This window comes from Pipistrellus hanaki, assembly GCF_964339955.1.
Source record: "Pipistrellus hanaki genome assembly, chromosome: 5".
Taxonomy (NCBI): Eukaryota; Metazoa; Chordata; class Mammalia; order Chiroptera; family Vespertilionidae; genus Pipistrellus; species Pipistrellus hanaki.
In genome coordinates this window covers 72947654-72959763 of record NC_140507.1, presented here as the reverse complement: position 1 = coordinate 72959763, position 12110 = coordinate 72947654, and the positions used below count along the sequence as shown (strand labels likewise).

The following is a 12110-nucleotide window of genomic DNA, read 5'->3' as shown; positions in this document are numbered from 1 at the left end:
CCCCCCTGGACTGGGGCCCGATGTGTCACATGGGATGTGGGCCACCTTTCTGCATTGTCGGTGGTTTTATCATGGGTTTGTCTGTCCCGTCTTCACAGCCAGGCTTCAGGCTCTCCAAAGGCAGCAGGTGTCTTCTTCGTTATGTTCTACCATGACCTCTCCCTCAGCTAGAGGTTGTCCGTCACTCTGTCTGGATGAGGTCCTGGCCCAAAGTCAGAAAGTCCTGCTCAAGGACTGTGTGCCTGGACCAGGGAGGGAGACCTGCCCATGGAGAGACCTGTGGACACCCTTCTTTCCCCTGACCCCATGTCTCCTCTCTGTGCTCCCCTGCACCCTCCACCCCAACACCCGCTCTCACCCTGCATGGGCGACACCGGCCAGGCTCACCTCACTTTCATTTCTGTAGGTAGCAAGAATCCAAAGATCGCCTTGAAGCTGGCCGAGTTTCAGACTGACAGTCAAGGCAAGGTAAGAGGGCCAGAGAGCCCCGAGGAGCTCTGGATGAGAAGGGGGGGTCAGGGGTGCGATTGGAGCTGGGTAGGTAGTTGGGAGCGTCAGCAGGCCGCTCACCCCCTTCCCGAGGCAGGTGCTCCTCTTGGCCAACTGAGTGCAAAACAACACCGTCCAGAGCTCTGCTTCGGCTGGGCCCTGCTGCCCCTGTCACTGCACCTCACTCTGGAATGACAAGAGGCCCTCCTCACTTAGGGAGTTGTTGCTCAGGCCTCCTTCGTCAGGAGTGCAAGAGCGGCTGTGACTGAGAAGGGCTGTGGGGACGTCAGGCCCCACACGTCAGAGGTTAGAGTTCAGACAAGCTGAGAAAGCCCTCGTATATTTTTGCCAAAATGCATCCTTGTGTAATGTTTCAGAAGAAAGTGTATGATAAACTACACTTACTCTAGTAATTGAGGAGTCGGTTTTTGTTCTGGGCAAAATTCAGCCCTAACCAGACCCCTTCTCCACTCTTGACCAGAGTATCCGTGCAGATTCAACACAGATCAGCCCCAAGCGGCTTTGTTGTATTATAAGCAGTCCCTGGCTCTGTCAGACAGACAGGGTCCTGCAGGGGGATGCGTTATACCAACTGAACAGGCAGTTGGGATGTTGAGGGGGGTGGCCGCTGGGGTGTGGGGCGTGCTAAGGCCCTGCCTGCCTTCTCCTCCTGGGGAAATGCCATGCCAGCCCCATTTAGGCTCCAGGAAACTGGCATTCGGAGACTGTCTTGCCCAAGGCCACCTGGCTTTGCGGTGACAGTCCGCACAACCACCCTGGTTTCCAGCCAGTGGACTGTCATAATAAAGTCCCACAGACAGCGTGACTTAAACAACAGAAGTTTATTGTCCCACAGTTGTGGAGGCTAAAAGTCTGAAATCAGGGTGTCGGCAGTGCTGGTTTCTCCTGAGGCCGTGATAAAGGACCTGTCGGGCCTCTCTCCTTGCCTTGTAGACGGTCGCCTTCTCCCTGTGTCTCGTCACAAGACACTATCCATGTGATACCTGTGTCCACATTTCCAACATAGTGCTGTTGGATTGGGGCCACCCTACTCCTGTATGACCCCATCTTAACTAATGACATCGGTAGCCACTTTATTTCCAAATAAGACCCCATTGGGAGGGACGAGGGCTGAGGACCTCAGCATGTGGATTTGAGGGGGGACACAGTGTGCCCTCAACAGTGACTGTCTACTCCTGGGTAGCATGTAACGAGGCCGGAGTGTGACCGAGTCTGTTTTCCCTTTAGATCGTCTCGACCCAAGAGAAGGAGCTGGTGCAGCCTTTCAGCATGCTCTTCCCCAGGGCGGAATACATCGCCCGGGCCGGGTGGACCCAAGACGGCAAATAGTGAGTCTCTGTCAGACAGGATCTAGGTTATTTATATTCAGGACCTGGGTGGGCCACTCCTCTCTACCCCCTACCTCCACCCCTATCGTAAGAATCATGGATGCTGAAACCGGTTTGGCTCAGTGGATAGGGCGTCGGCCTGCAGACTGAAGGGTCCCGGGTTCGATTCCGGACAAGGACACGTACCTTGGTTGCAGGCACATCCCCAGTGGGGTATGTGCAGGAGGCAGCTGGTCGATGTTTCTCTCTCATCGATGTTTCTAACTTTCTATCCCTCTCCCTTCCTCTCTGTAAAAAAAATCAATAAAATATATTTAAGGGGGGGAAAAAAAGAATCATGGAGTCACCAAATAAAAGGATTCCCGTTTCACTGGCTTTCTAGCCCTTCTGCTCGGATCAGAGACAAACATCTCTAACCAGGTCCTAAAGCATGGCCCCGGGGTCAAGTCCTCACCACCCACGTTGTTGTTGTTTTTTTTTTGTGTGTGAGGCCCAGGAGCCAAGAATGGTTTTTATGATTTTAAATGATTTGGGGGGGGGGTGTCTAAAGAATAATATATCATACATGAGAGTGATATGAAACCCACAATTCAGTGTGTGTAAATAAAGTTTTATTGGCACAGGGCCACACTCATTCTCTACAGCTTGTCTGTGGTTGCTTTCAGATACAAGAGCAGGGTTGAATAGTTGTGAAGGACGCCTGTGGCCCACAAAATTTAAATACTCACTGGCCCCTTTACCGAAAGGGTGTGCATCCCTCGCTCCAAACACTTCCCAGACTCCCTTCATAACAGAAACAGCTAGACTCAGACCACGGGCTCTCGCTGGAACCTCCCATCCCTATGATAGTGCTCTTTTTTAATATCTATATGTATTTAAAATTTTTACTTTATTTTATTGATTTCAGAGAGCAAAGGAGAGGGAGAGATAGAAACATGAGTGATGAAAAAGAATCATTGATCAGCTGCCTCCTGCATGCCCCACACTAGGGATCGAGCCTACAACCTGGGCATGTGCCCTGACCAGGAATGGAACTGTGACCTCCTGGTTCAACCACTGAGCCACGCCAGCTGGGCTGAAATTGCTCTTTCATTTGGTTTTAGTTGCTTCCTGTTTATTTTGAGATGTTGCCTTTCCACTTACAGTACTGATAGGTCCCCATTTAAAATACATTTACGTTAAAAATTGTCACGTTACAGCCAAGTATGAAATCAAGGATGGTGTGTGTAGGTGAGGATTTGACAGAAATTACTGCTCTTCGGTTTAATGATGTAAGACGTTTCCAGAAGTCAGGTTGTGGAGTGCTGTCAGCCCTCCGGAGCATGCATTCCAGCCAGGACACCGTGTGTCACCGGGTTACTTGGTCAGGGATCGGCAACGTTGACAAAAGGGGGCGCTAGTCACCAGTTTCCGCCTGCTGGCCCCTGAGGCCCCTGGCTTCTCTTTCGCCCTCTCAGCGCCTGGGCCATGCTCCTGGATCGGCCCCAGCAGCAGCTCCAGCTCGTCCTCCTGCCCCCGGCCCTGTTCATCCCCACCGCCGAGAGTGAGGAGCAGCGGGAAGCCTTCGCCAGAGCCGTGCCCAGTAACGTGCAGCCGTACGTGGTGTACGAGGAGGTCACCAACGTGTGGATCAACGTAAGGGTGGGGAGGGGCTGGGCGTGCATCCCGGGTCCCCACGTGGAGGAGTGAGCTGGGGCCGGCCAGGGAGGGAGCGTCCACGGGCTGGGCTTGGCCTCGCCTTCCTCGGCAGGTGTGCCCTCACCCGAGTGTCTTCTCTCCTCTGCCCGGGCAGGTTCACGACATCTTCTACCCCTTCCCCCAATCCGAGGGGGAAGACGAGCTCTGCTTCATCCGCGCCAACGAAAGCAAGACCGGCTTCTGCCACTTGTACAAGGTCACCACCATGCTGCAGCCCAATGGCTACGACTGGAGCGAGCCCTTCAGCCCCGGGGAAGGTGAGCAAGCCTGACTAACCCATCGCTCATCGAGGCTGCCGGCCGAGGCTCAGTGCTCCTCTGTTCGCTGATCCCACCCTGTGACTAAGCCGCCCATGGGCGAGACTTAGCCTTTGCTGTCCCTCATTCACACCTCGCAGGGGTTACCATAGCTGCCTGTTCATTCATTCAGTCAACAGTGGTTATTGAGCACCTGCCAGGTGCCAGGCCCTTCTTACACCAGGGGTCGGCAGACTATAGCTGTAGGTCAGTCCCAGCCCCTCTGCCTATTTCTGTAAAGTTTTTTTTACACATGGTCACACCCAGTCACGTTTATGTCCTCTGCGGCTGTTTTTGTGCCACGATGGTAGAGTTAAGTAGTAATCCAAAAACCATGAAGGATGCTGTCCCGGGAGTGATGAGCATGAGGGGCTTTCCTTCCAGAACTGGTGGTTAGGAGAACGTCTCTGGATAATGTGCCATGGAGCAGGGACCCGGAGGATGGGGTAAAAATGGCAGAGGCAGCCACACACAGCTCCAGGCCTATGAGCAGCCCATACAAAGGTCCTGGGGCAGGACCAGGTCTGCATGTTAAGGGAACAGCAAGGAAGCCTGTGTGACCGGAGCAGAGTGAGTGAGGGGAGAGAAGGGTGGAGCAGGTCGTGTAGGGCCTTGTGAGTCTTGGAGAGAACTGGGGCGTTCACATTGGTCTTCCACCAGTTTAAATTATTCCTGAGGTTGTCGTGTGGAACGTAGCCTGAGGGGTGAGGGGAGGGACAGGAACAGGGGTCAGGCACTGGGGTTGGGCTGACCCAGTGATTCGATGCACTCTGCACCTTGACCACTAGCTGCCATGGTTTGCCTGTGGATTGGATGTAGAGCCTGAGAGAGAGAGGCTGGCTCAGACATCATTAGTTCCGTCACAGGTCTATTCTGAGATGGAAAGACTCTGAAAGGGACAGTTTTAGGAGAGAACAATCCAGAGGTGGGTTTTGGACGTATCCAAGGTGCAGAGCTCAGTAGTGGGAATGCTGCGTGGGCAGGTTCGTGTGCTCGGAGTTCTGGGAGAGAACGTATTGTGATGGGAGCGTGGCCGTCCTTGCGCTTGGATGGCATCCCAGCCCCTGGACAGGACAGAGTGCCTCAGGCCGAGCCTGGGTGGGGACGCCGTGTGGCCTCCTCAGCTTGGAGCAGGGTCTCCTGTGGGCACTGCTGGCCTCAGGGCCGGCTCACTCTGCATGGTCGTCCTGGGCATGGGGGGGTTCCGCAGCACCCTGACCCCCACCCGCTCCCCCAGTGTGGTAACCATAGATGCTCCCAGGTGTCACCCAGTGTGTGGCTGCCTCCGCCAGGATTGCCCTACAGTTTAGAGGTAGAGCCTGCAGATGAGCCTCAAGCAGCCACCTGCACAGGGGACAGAGACCCGAGTGAGGATGTGCTCAGGGTGCCAGGAGCCGAGGGGGGCCCGAGTGTCAAGAGGCAAAGCCACAAGCTCCGAGGTGTTGGGTAAGGCAGGGACTGAGGAGTGACTGCTGTCTCAGGCACTGTCACTCGGGGTTTGATGTGGCCCCACATGCCGCCCGAGCCACCTCCACGGAGTTTTCTTTAGCTCATTGGTGTTGCTGCTTTTTGGCTTGTCTGTTGACTTACTGACCCCGCCTGGTTGCGGGAAGTGTCACTTGAAAAGTCCTCATTTCTGCCTCTTGAAATGGGCCAGCTGAGCTCTGGGTGGTAGAGCGGAGCTCAAAGCAGGTGCCTCTCGGGAGCCCTGCTTCTGAGCTGGGCACGCCCGGTTTCCCATGCCCTGTGTGTGCCTCCGCTGCAGGCCCATCTCACACTCTGTCACATGTCTTCCGCCTGCGCGATGGCCGGTGGACAGAGGAGAGGACGTGACCTCATTCGCTTTAGGTCAGGAGGAGTGAGTTCTTTAAAGGGAACCTCCAGGCGTCCTGTGCAGCCGAGGGAGGCCAGCCTGTTGGAATGCACGAGCGGCAGGACAGTGATGGCGCTGGCACTGAAGTGTCGGTGTGACACGTGCTTTCACAGAGGACAGTCCTGCTGGAGAGGCCCAGCAGGCGTGCTTGGCAGGGCCTCTGGGCCAAGAGAAACATGGGCTTGAATTTGGATAGCCAAGAAGACTCAGGAGCGAGTGCGGGCATAGGGCTCAGGTGGGTTGGAGTGAGACAGGGGGACCAGCCAGCTGCACCAGAGTCCGTGCCTCAGGAGTGGCTGGAGAATTGAGGAGGAGCAAGGCCGGCCTGGGCCGCAGACACTGTAGACCGGCATTTGGCCATTGGTGGGGCTGGTCTGGACAGTGTAAGTCTGCTGTGGTGCAGGTGGGTCTCCGTGCTTTGTGTCCCCATCATAGCCTCACCTCTTTTCCTTTCCTTCCTTCCAGATGAATTTAAGTGCCCTGTCAAGGAGGAGATCGCGCTGACCAGCGGTGAATGGGAGGTTTTGGCCAGGCATGGCTCTAAGGTACCAGCGTCTCCATGCACACTTGTACATGCACAGGCTCAGGGACGCACACTTCTGGTCCCTCTCGAGACCTCTGTGCTTGTGGCTCCCTGCCCCCACCTGACTACCCCTCCCTCCTGCCCTCCCCCTCCACAGCCCCAGCGTGCCCAAGGCCAAGGCTGGAGGCACACTGGGTCCAGGATCAGGGCCCCTTCTGAGCACATTGTTAGGGCCTCAGAGAGCTTTCTGTTATCCTCCTTCCACTCCATGAAACCACTCAACCCTGGAAGAACAGTTTGTGGGACACTTGGGGTGTCCACTGTGGGATTGTCTTGCAGCTTCCAACCAGGGCCCAGCCCCACGCTTGCCAGAGGGGAGGGTCAGGAGCACAGGTTGCGGCCTTAGGGAAGACTGGAGGCGTATGTTCTATTCCCCCCAAGCACACCTCTTAAAGACACAGCGTGACTTTGCCTCTGGCTACAGCATCTTCACAGGGTCCAGGCCTACGAAATCCCAGATATCACAAAGGGTCCCCTTAGTCAGATTTCCTGGTCCCTACTTCACACCAGCATAAATGCCTCGTGGACCAAAGACAGACATGGTAGCACACGTGTGTCCCTCACAGTGCTCTTCATACGGTGAGAAGTAGCAGTCAGTAGACACTGGAGTAGCCAGCGGTGACAGGCAGATCCAGGCTCCGTAGGGAACCGTGTTGGTTTACAGCAGAGCCACACCTGACAGAAAGCCCTGTCACCGACTTGTGAAGCCATCACTGCAGATTGTTGGGAAAGAAGTTGTAAAACCATGGAGCACAGTCCCAACTCGATCAGATTTTACATCGTCATCTTTACACGAGGCAAGGGGGACAGAAAGTTGGGCACCCAGATTTTAAAGGACAGTCACCCACTCTTAGTGGCTGTGCCTGGTTGCAGTCAATTTTGCTGGAGGTGTTCCCCCTCCCTTTCCCCCAACCCCAGCTCTTAGCTAGCCCTGCCCCCCGAGGAGTAGCTGGGTACTAAGACTCCATTTCCTCATCTGTGAAATGGAACCATCTATTATAGTAGCTCTAATTCTTTCATCTTGACAGCTGGTCTCTCTCCCTTGTTATTGCTGACTTCGGGGCCAGATGATTCTCTGTGGGGGCATCCTGGGCACTGCAGGGTTGAGCAGCCTCCCTGGCTCCCACCAGTTCTCCCAGTTGTGACAACCACAGCTGTCCCCAGACATAGCCAGTGTCCCCCGGGGCCAGAACCACGCCGGTGAGGACCCTGCTTTAAAGTACTTTGAAGCCCTTGGCATACAGGGGTTTGGCTCACACATAAGCCCGCATCATCCCTTTCTCTGTCACTGAACATTCCAGGCCTTGCCTTATCTCTTTACCAGAAAGTAAAAAACAAAAGGAGCTAGTGACCCTCTAACATCTCTGCCTGAGGTCGTGCGCCCCGGCCATTTCTGCGCTCCCTCTGGAAAGACGTGGCTCCCTCGCCTGGAGAACGCGATTTCCCATTTGTTTGTTTGCCAAGGACGTCCTCTATTTCTAGAAAACCTGTATTAAAACGTTTGGTAACAGTGAACACCAGTGTTTGTTACAGTAACTCAATCGTTCTAGATAATACGTGCATCGGAATCCCCTTCCGCCCCCACCCTGCGTCTGCAGCCTCTGCCCCTGCTTGCGGGGACCACGGGGAAAACCCTGCGGGCCTTCCCTGTTGGCGCACATCATTTTAGGGGGTTTCTAGAGGATTTTTAGAGAGTACATTTTCTTTGTGGACACGAGGATTGTGCCATAGTTATGGGAATAATTCCACCTTTTTGGACACTGCAATTGTCACCTTTTTTTAGTCTTAAGAGCACTTTGAGCATCTTTGTCCCTCCATTTTGAAATCCCCTACTGGGTGATGTCCTCAGTAACAGTTCCCAGAGGTCTCATCGCCAGGTCAGAGGACACACTTTTTTGTTTGGCCTCCATGTTGCCAGGTTGGCCCCAGAGAAGCAGTGCCTGTTCCTATCCCCAGAGCAGGGTTTTCCCTCTCCTAAGGACGTCGCCTAAGAACCCCGCGGGGATATTGGTGGAGCAGGGAGTGCCACCTCTTCACCCCGCGCATCTGAGTCACAGAGGTGGGCCGACCCCACCCGGGACCAGGGCCTGGGGCTGGCAGGCCCTTGGGCCCAGGATGGACCCTCCCTCAGCCTCTGTGGGAGGCTCTGGGCATGCCCAGAGTAACTGTCCAGGGTTCTGATTCTAAGTTGCCCCTGGATGTGCAGCCAACCCAGCTAGATCATCAAGATCTGCTCCCGCACCATAGGGTCTGAGAAGTGCATCTCTTCCAGACACTTCTCTGGCCAACTTGGGGGATAACAGGTCCCCTGCTCACCGAACACTGGGCCTTCCCTGTGAGGGTAGGGAGACCTGGGAAGCGTTGGGCCCCCTCCATGGAGCCCCTATGTCCCCACAGATCTGGGTCAACGAGGAGACGAAGCTGGTGTACTTCCAGGGCACGAAGGACACGCCCCTGGAGCACCACCTCTACGTGGTCAGCTACGAGTCGGCCGGGGAGATTGTGCGCCTCACCACGCCCGGCTTCTCCCACAGCTGCTCCATGAGCCAGGTGGGCACTCCCCTGAGTCTGGATGCACTTGATGGAACTATCTCTGTACCCGCCTTAGCCTCTCAGAACATTCTAGAACATCAGGCAGCAGCCAAGCACAGGGCCACTCCCCATCCAGGGCAAACACTTGGTAGCAGTTTGCTGACTATAGAACCAGAGGGAGGGCATAGGAAGGATCTGAGTCTAACCACCTGGGACCCCTGGCCAGGGGACAGAGTTCTCTGGGCCGCAGTTCGCTTATCTGAAAATTGGGGTAACAATAATAGTAGCCACCCAAAATGGGTGGAGTTTTGAGGTTTAAATGAGCAGTTACACCGGGTAAGGACGGTCAGTATCAGTGAAGGTTGGCCAGTGACGAGACAAAGGGTGCAGAATTGGGGGGTGGGGAGAGGTGCTCAGCGCTCCCATCCTACCCACAGAATTTCGACATGTTCATCAGCCACTACAGCAGCGTGAGCACGCCACCCTGCGTGCATGTCTACAAGCTGACCGGCCCCGACGATGACCCTCTACACAAGCAGCCTCAGTTCTGGGCCAGCATGATGGAGGCAGCCAGTAAGTAGCCCCAGACCCTCTGGGACTTGACCCAGGCTTTCCCCTTGGGAGCCTCAGCTTGCCCGTCTGTAAAATGGACTGGGGTCCCATCAAATAACACTGGTGAGAGGAGGCTGTCCTGGAGGGTGTGAGGCAGCGAGCAGCCTGGAGCCCTGCCTGCTAGGCCTCCCCAGCGCCCAGCCTCTCGGCAGCCCTGAGAGCTCCTCTTGAACATGACCACTGGCCCCTGCTGTCCTGTAGGCTCTGCCCCTGGGACAGTCATTTCTGTGCTGCAGTTAAGGCCTGCACCCCACAGAGCAGACTCGGTTCAGGAGCTGACTTCCTGCCAGCAGGTCCCTAAGGCATCCTTGTCCTCAGGGGCAGCGGCTCCAGGGCGCAGAGCAGATGCTCGGAAGCCTCTGTAGAAGGAGGCCTGGAGGTCAGGCGCGGGCGGAGCCTCGGGAGACAGGAGGCAGCTGTCAGTTCACCCCGGAGCCAGGAGGGCGGCCCTCCCGTTCCGGGGATGACCCCAGGTTCCAGTTCTGGCTGCAGAACCAAGGGCAAGTCAGCTTGTCTCCCCAAAATGTTCCTTCATCTGCAAAGTGATACAATGTCTATTTTTAGGATGAAAATCAAACCCTTCCAAACACACAAGAATCTCTCCCTATGAAGGACGCCCTTCTCTGACCCAGACCTGCCACTTGCTAGATTTCCCGATGTTCTGGGAAGTAAGAAGCCCTGGTGTTTGTAAAGCATTTTATGTGCTAGAAATACCTTCTTATACCTTCACCCCCTGGAACCTTCATAGGAAAAGGGCCTCTCCACCTAACAGCTCAGGCCATGGCTCTGCACGTCACCACCACAGGACGTGACGGAGCAGGACCCTCGGCCCCGGTGGCACAGATGAGGAAGGGTCTTGCACAGCAGCAGGGGAGCAGCGACAGGAACTGGGATCCTGATACCCAGCCCTGGACCTGCAGGCAGGAGGGCTAGGCTACTGTTTTCCAAAACTGCTGATCTTGCCATGTTTGCAGACAACCTCTGTGAGCAGTTGGCCAGCTGTAGCCAAATCCCACCTTAGGGCCACATCAGCAAAGCTTCATTGTTCCTACAGAGACATGGAAAGCCTCCTCGGCACCTAAAGCCGAAAATACTCTCCACCCCTTCCCAGTGAATGTTCACAACTCCTGGCCTACATTACCACTTACTTATTTAACTTTTAAAAGGTATTTTCTTATTGATTTTAGACAGAGAGGAAGGAAGTAGAGGGGTTGGGAAGAGAAACATTAATCAGTTGCCTTCTATACGCACTCCACAGTCCAATTGGGGATCAAACCTGCAACCTGGGTACATGCACTGACCAGGAATTCGAACTGGCGACCTTTCAGTACACAGGACGATGCTCAGTCAGCTGAGCCACACCAGCCAGGGCACCTTATTTAACTTGCAAATCTGCACCCTGTTTACCTGAATAAAATCATCCTAGAGACTCTCTTCACCATCATGATCCAAACACCAGTGCTGCTTTGCAAAAATGAAAGCAATTATAAAAATTTGAGAGGAGCAGACCATGAAATTGTCTGTCAAATCCCAGAAATGCTGTCACCTTCCTCGGGAGTCAGCTAGCGTCAGGGGCTGCTGGAGCCGCCTCTGGGCCAGGCTGCAGCCCGGCACGCGTGTGCACGCTCTCAGAGTGCAGTCACGCCTGGCCCTCTGATTTAAAAAACCTTAGAAAAGCAGAGGACGGGGTGCCTCCAGCTCACCCTCGGCGGGGGAGGCCAGGCAGTGGAGTGTGGGTGTCAGCCCGCTCTGGGCTTCTCTGTCTGCAGGCAACCCCCCCGATTATGTGCCCCCGGAAATCTTTGACTTCCACACGCGGTCCGATGTGCGGCTCTACGGCATGATCTACAAGCCCCACGCTGTGCAGCCTGGGAAGAAGCACCCCACTGTCCTCTTCGTGTACGGAGGCCCCCAGGTGGGTGCTGGCCCTGTTCCCCGCACTCCCTCCCTCCATGCCAGGACTGGAGTGCCCCTCTGACCACACTAGGTTCCGAGGTCCCTCAAGCTTCTGCCTCTGGCTTCCTGTGCACCTTATGACCACTCCCCCCCCCCCCTCCTGCTCCCTTGTCCCTTTGGGGAGCCCCCCTCATCTTATGTGTTCCTTCGGGCCACCTGCCCAGCAGTGACCCACTCTCACCATGGCCACCAGCGTGGGGACAGAGGTGGCCGTGGGCCCCGGGCCCGGTTCTCTGAGAAGCGGACATCGAAGGCAGTGGCTCTCACTTGGGGGAGTCCTATCCTTCAGGGGACACGGGATGGTATCTGGGGACACGTGCAGTTACCACAACTCGGGAAAGCACTCCTGGCATCGATGAGTGGAGGCCAGTCTACACGCTCCAGCGCCCACCACGCACCCCTCCCCGCCTCACACACAGGGAATGATAAGGCCCCGAATAGTGACAGGGCCGAAGTGAGGAGCTGGTTTAAGTCAAGTTCCTCAGAGAAAGCAACTGCTGCCACACCAGCCATTCCCCCACCAGCATTTGTGTCTGCTTTTTAGAGCTGAGGGTAGAAAAGAGGCAGAACATGGCTAAAGCAAGAACAGAAGATACCACGGAGGGCGTAGCTGAGAGGAGAGCTTGGTAGAGCTTTTCTCTCCGTAGCACGCTGTAGGGATGAGGCTTAGTGTAGCATGGGCCCCTCTCCCTTTCCACTCGCCCACGTCCAGAACCTTCCAG

The 12110-nt window shown here is 55.5% G+C and overlaps 1 protein-coding gene across 7 annotated transcripts in view; it reads left to right on the top strand.

Annotated features, from left to right (window-relative positions):
- DPP9 (dipeptidyl peptidase 9) overlaps positions 1–12110 on the top strand; it is a 36083-nt gene that overhangs the window by 17979 nt on the left and 5994 nt on the right. For all 7 annotated transcript variants that reach the window (XR_014794990.1, XM_084883632.1, XM_084883629.1 and 4 more), the window contains 8 exons: positions 407–468; positions 1738–1838; positions 3296–3473; positions 3631–3793; positions 6171–6250; positions 8686–8838; positions 9258–9393; positions 11202–11347. Coding sequence is in view for 6 of the 7 variants with exons in the window: in XM_084883632.1 (XP_084739758.1) it covers positions 407–468; positions 1738–1838; positions 3296–3473; positions 3631–3793; positions 6171–6250; positions 8686–8838; positions 9258–9393; positions 11202–11347 (1019 nt within the window). In the remaining variant the exon portion in view is untranslated. The remainder of the gene's footprint in view (positions 1–406; positions 469–1737; positions 1839–3295; positions 3474–3630; positions 3794–6170; positions 6251–8685; positions 8839–9257; positions 9394–11201; positions 11348–12110) is intronic.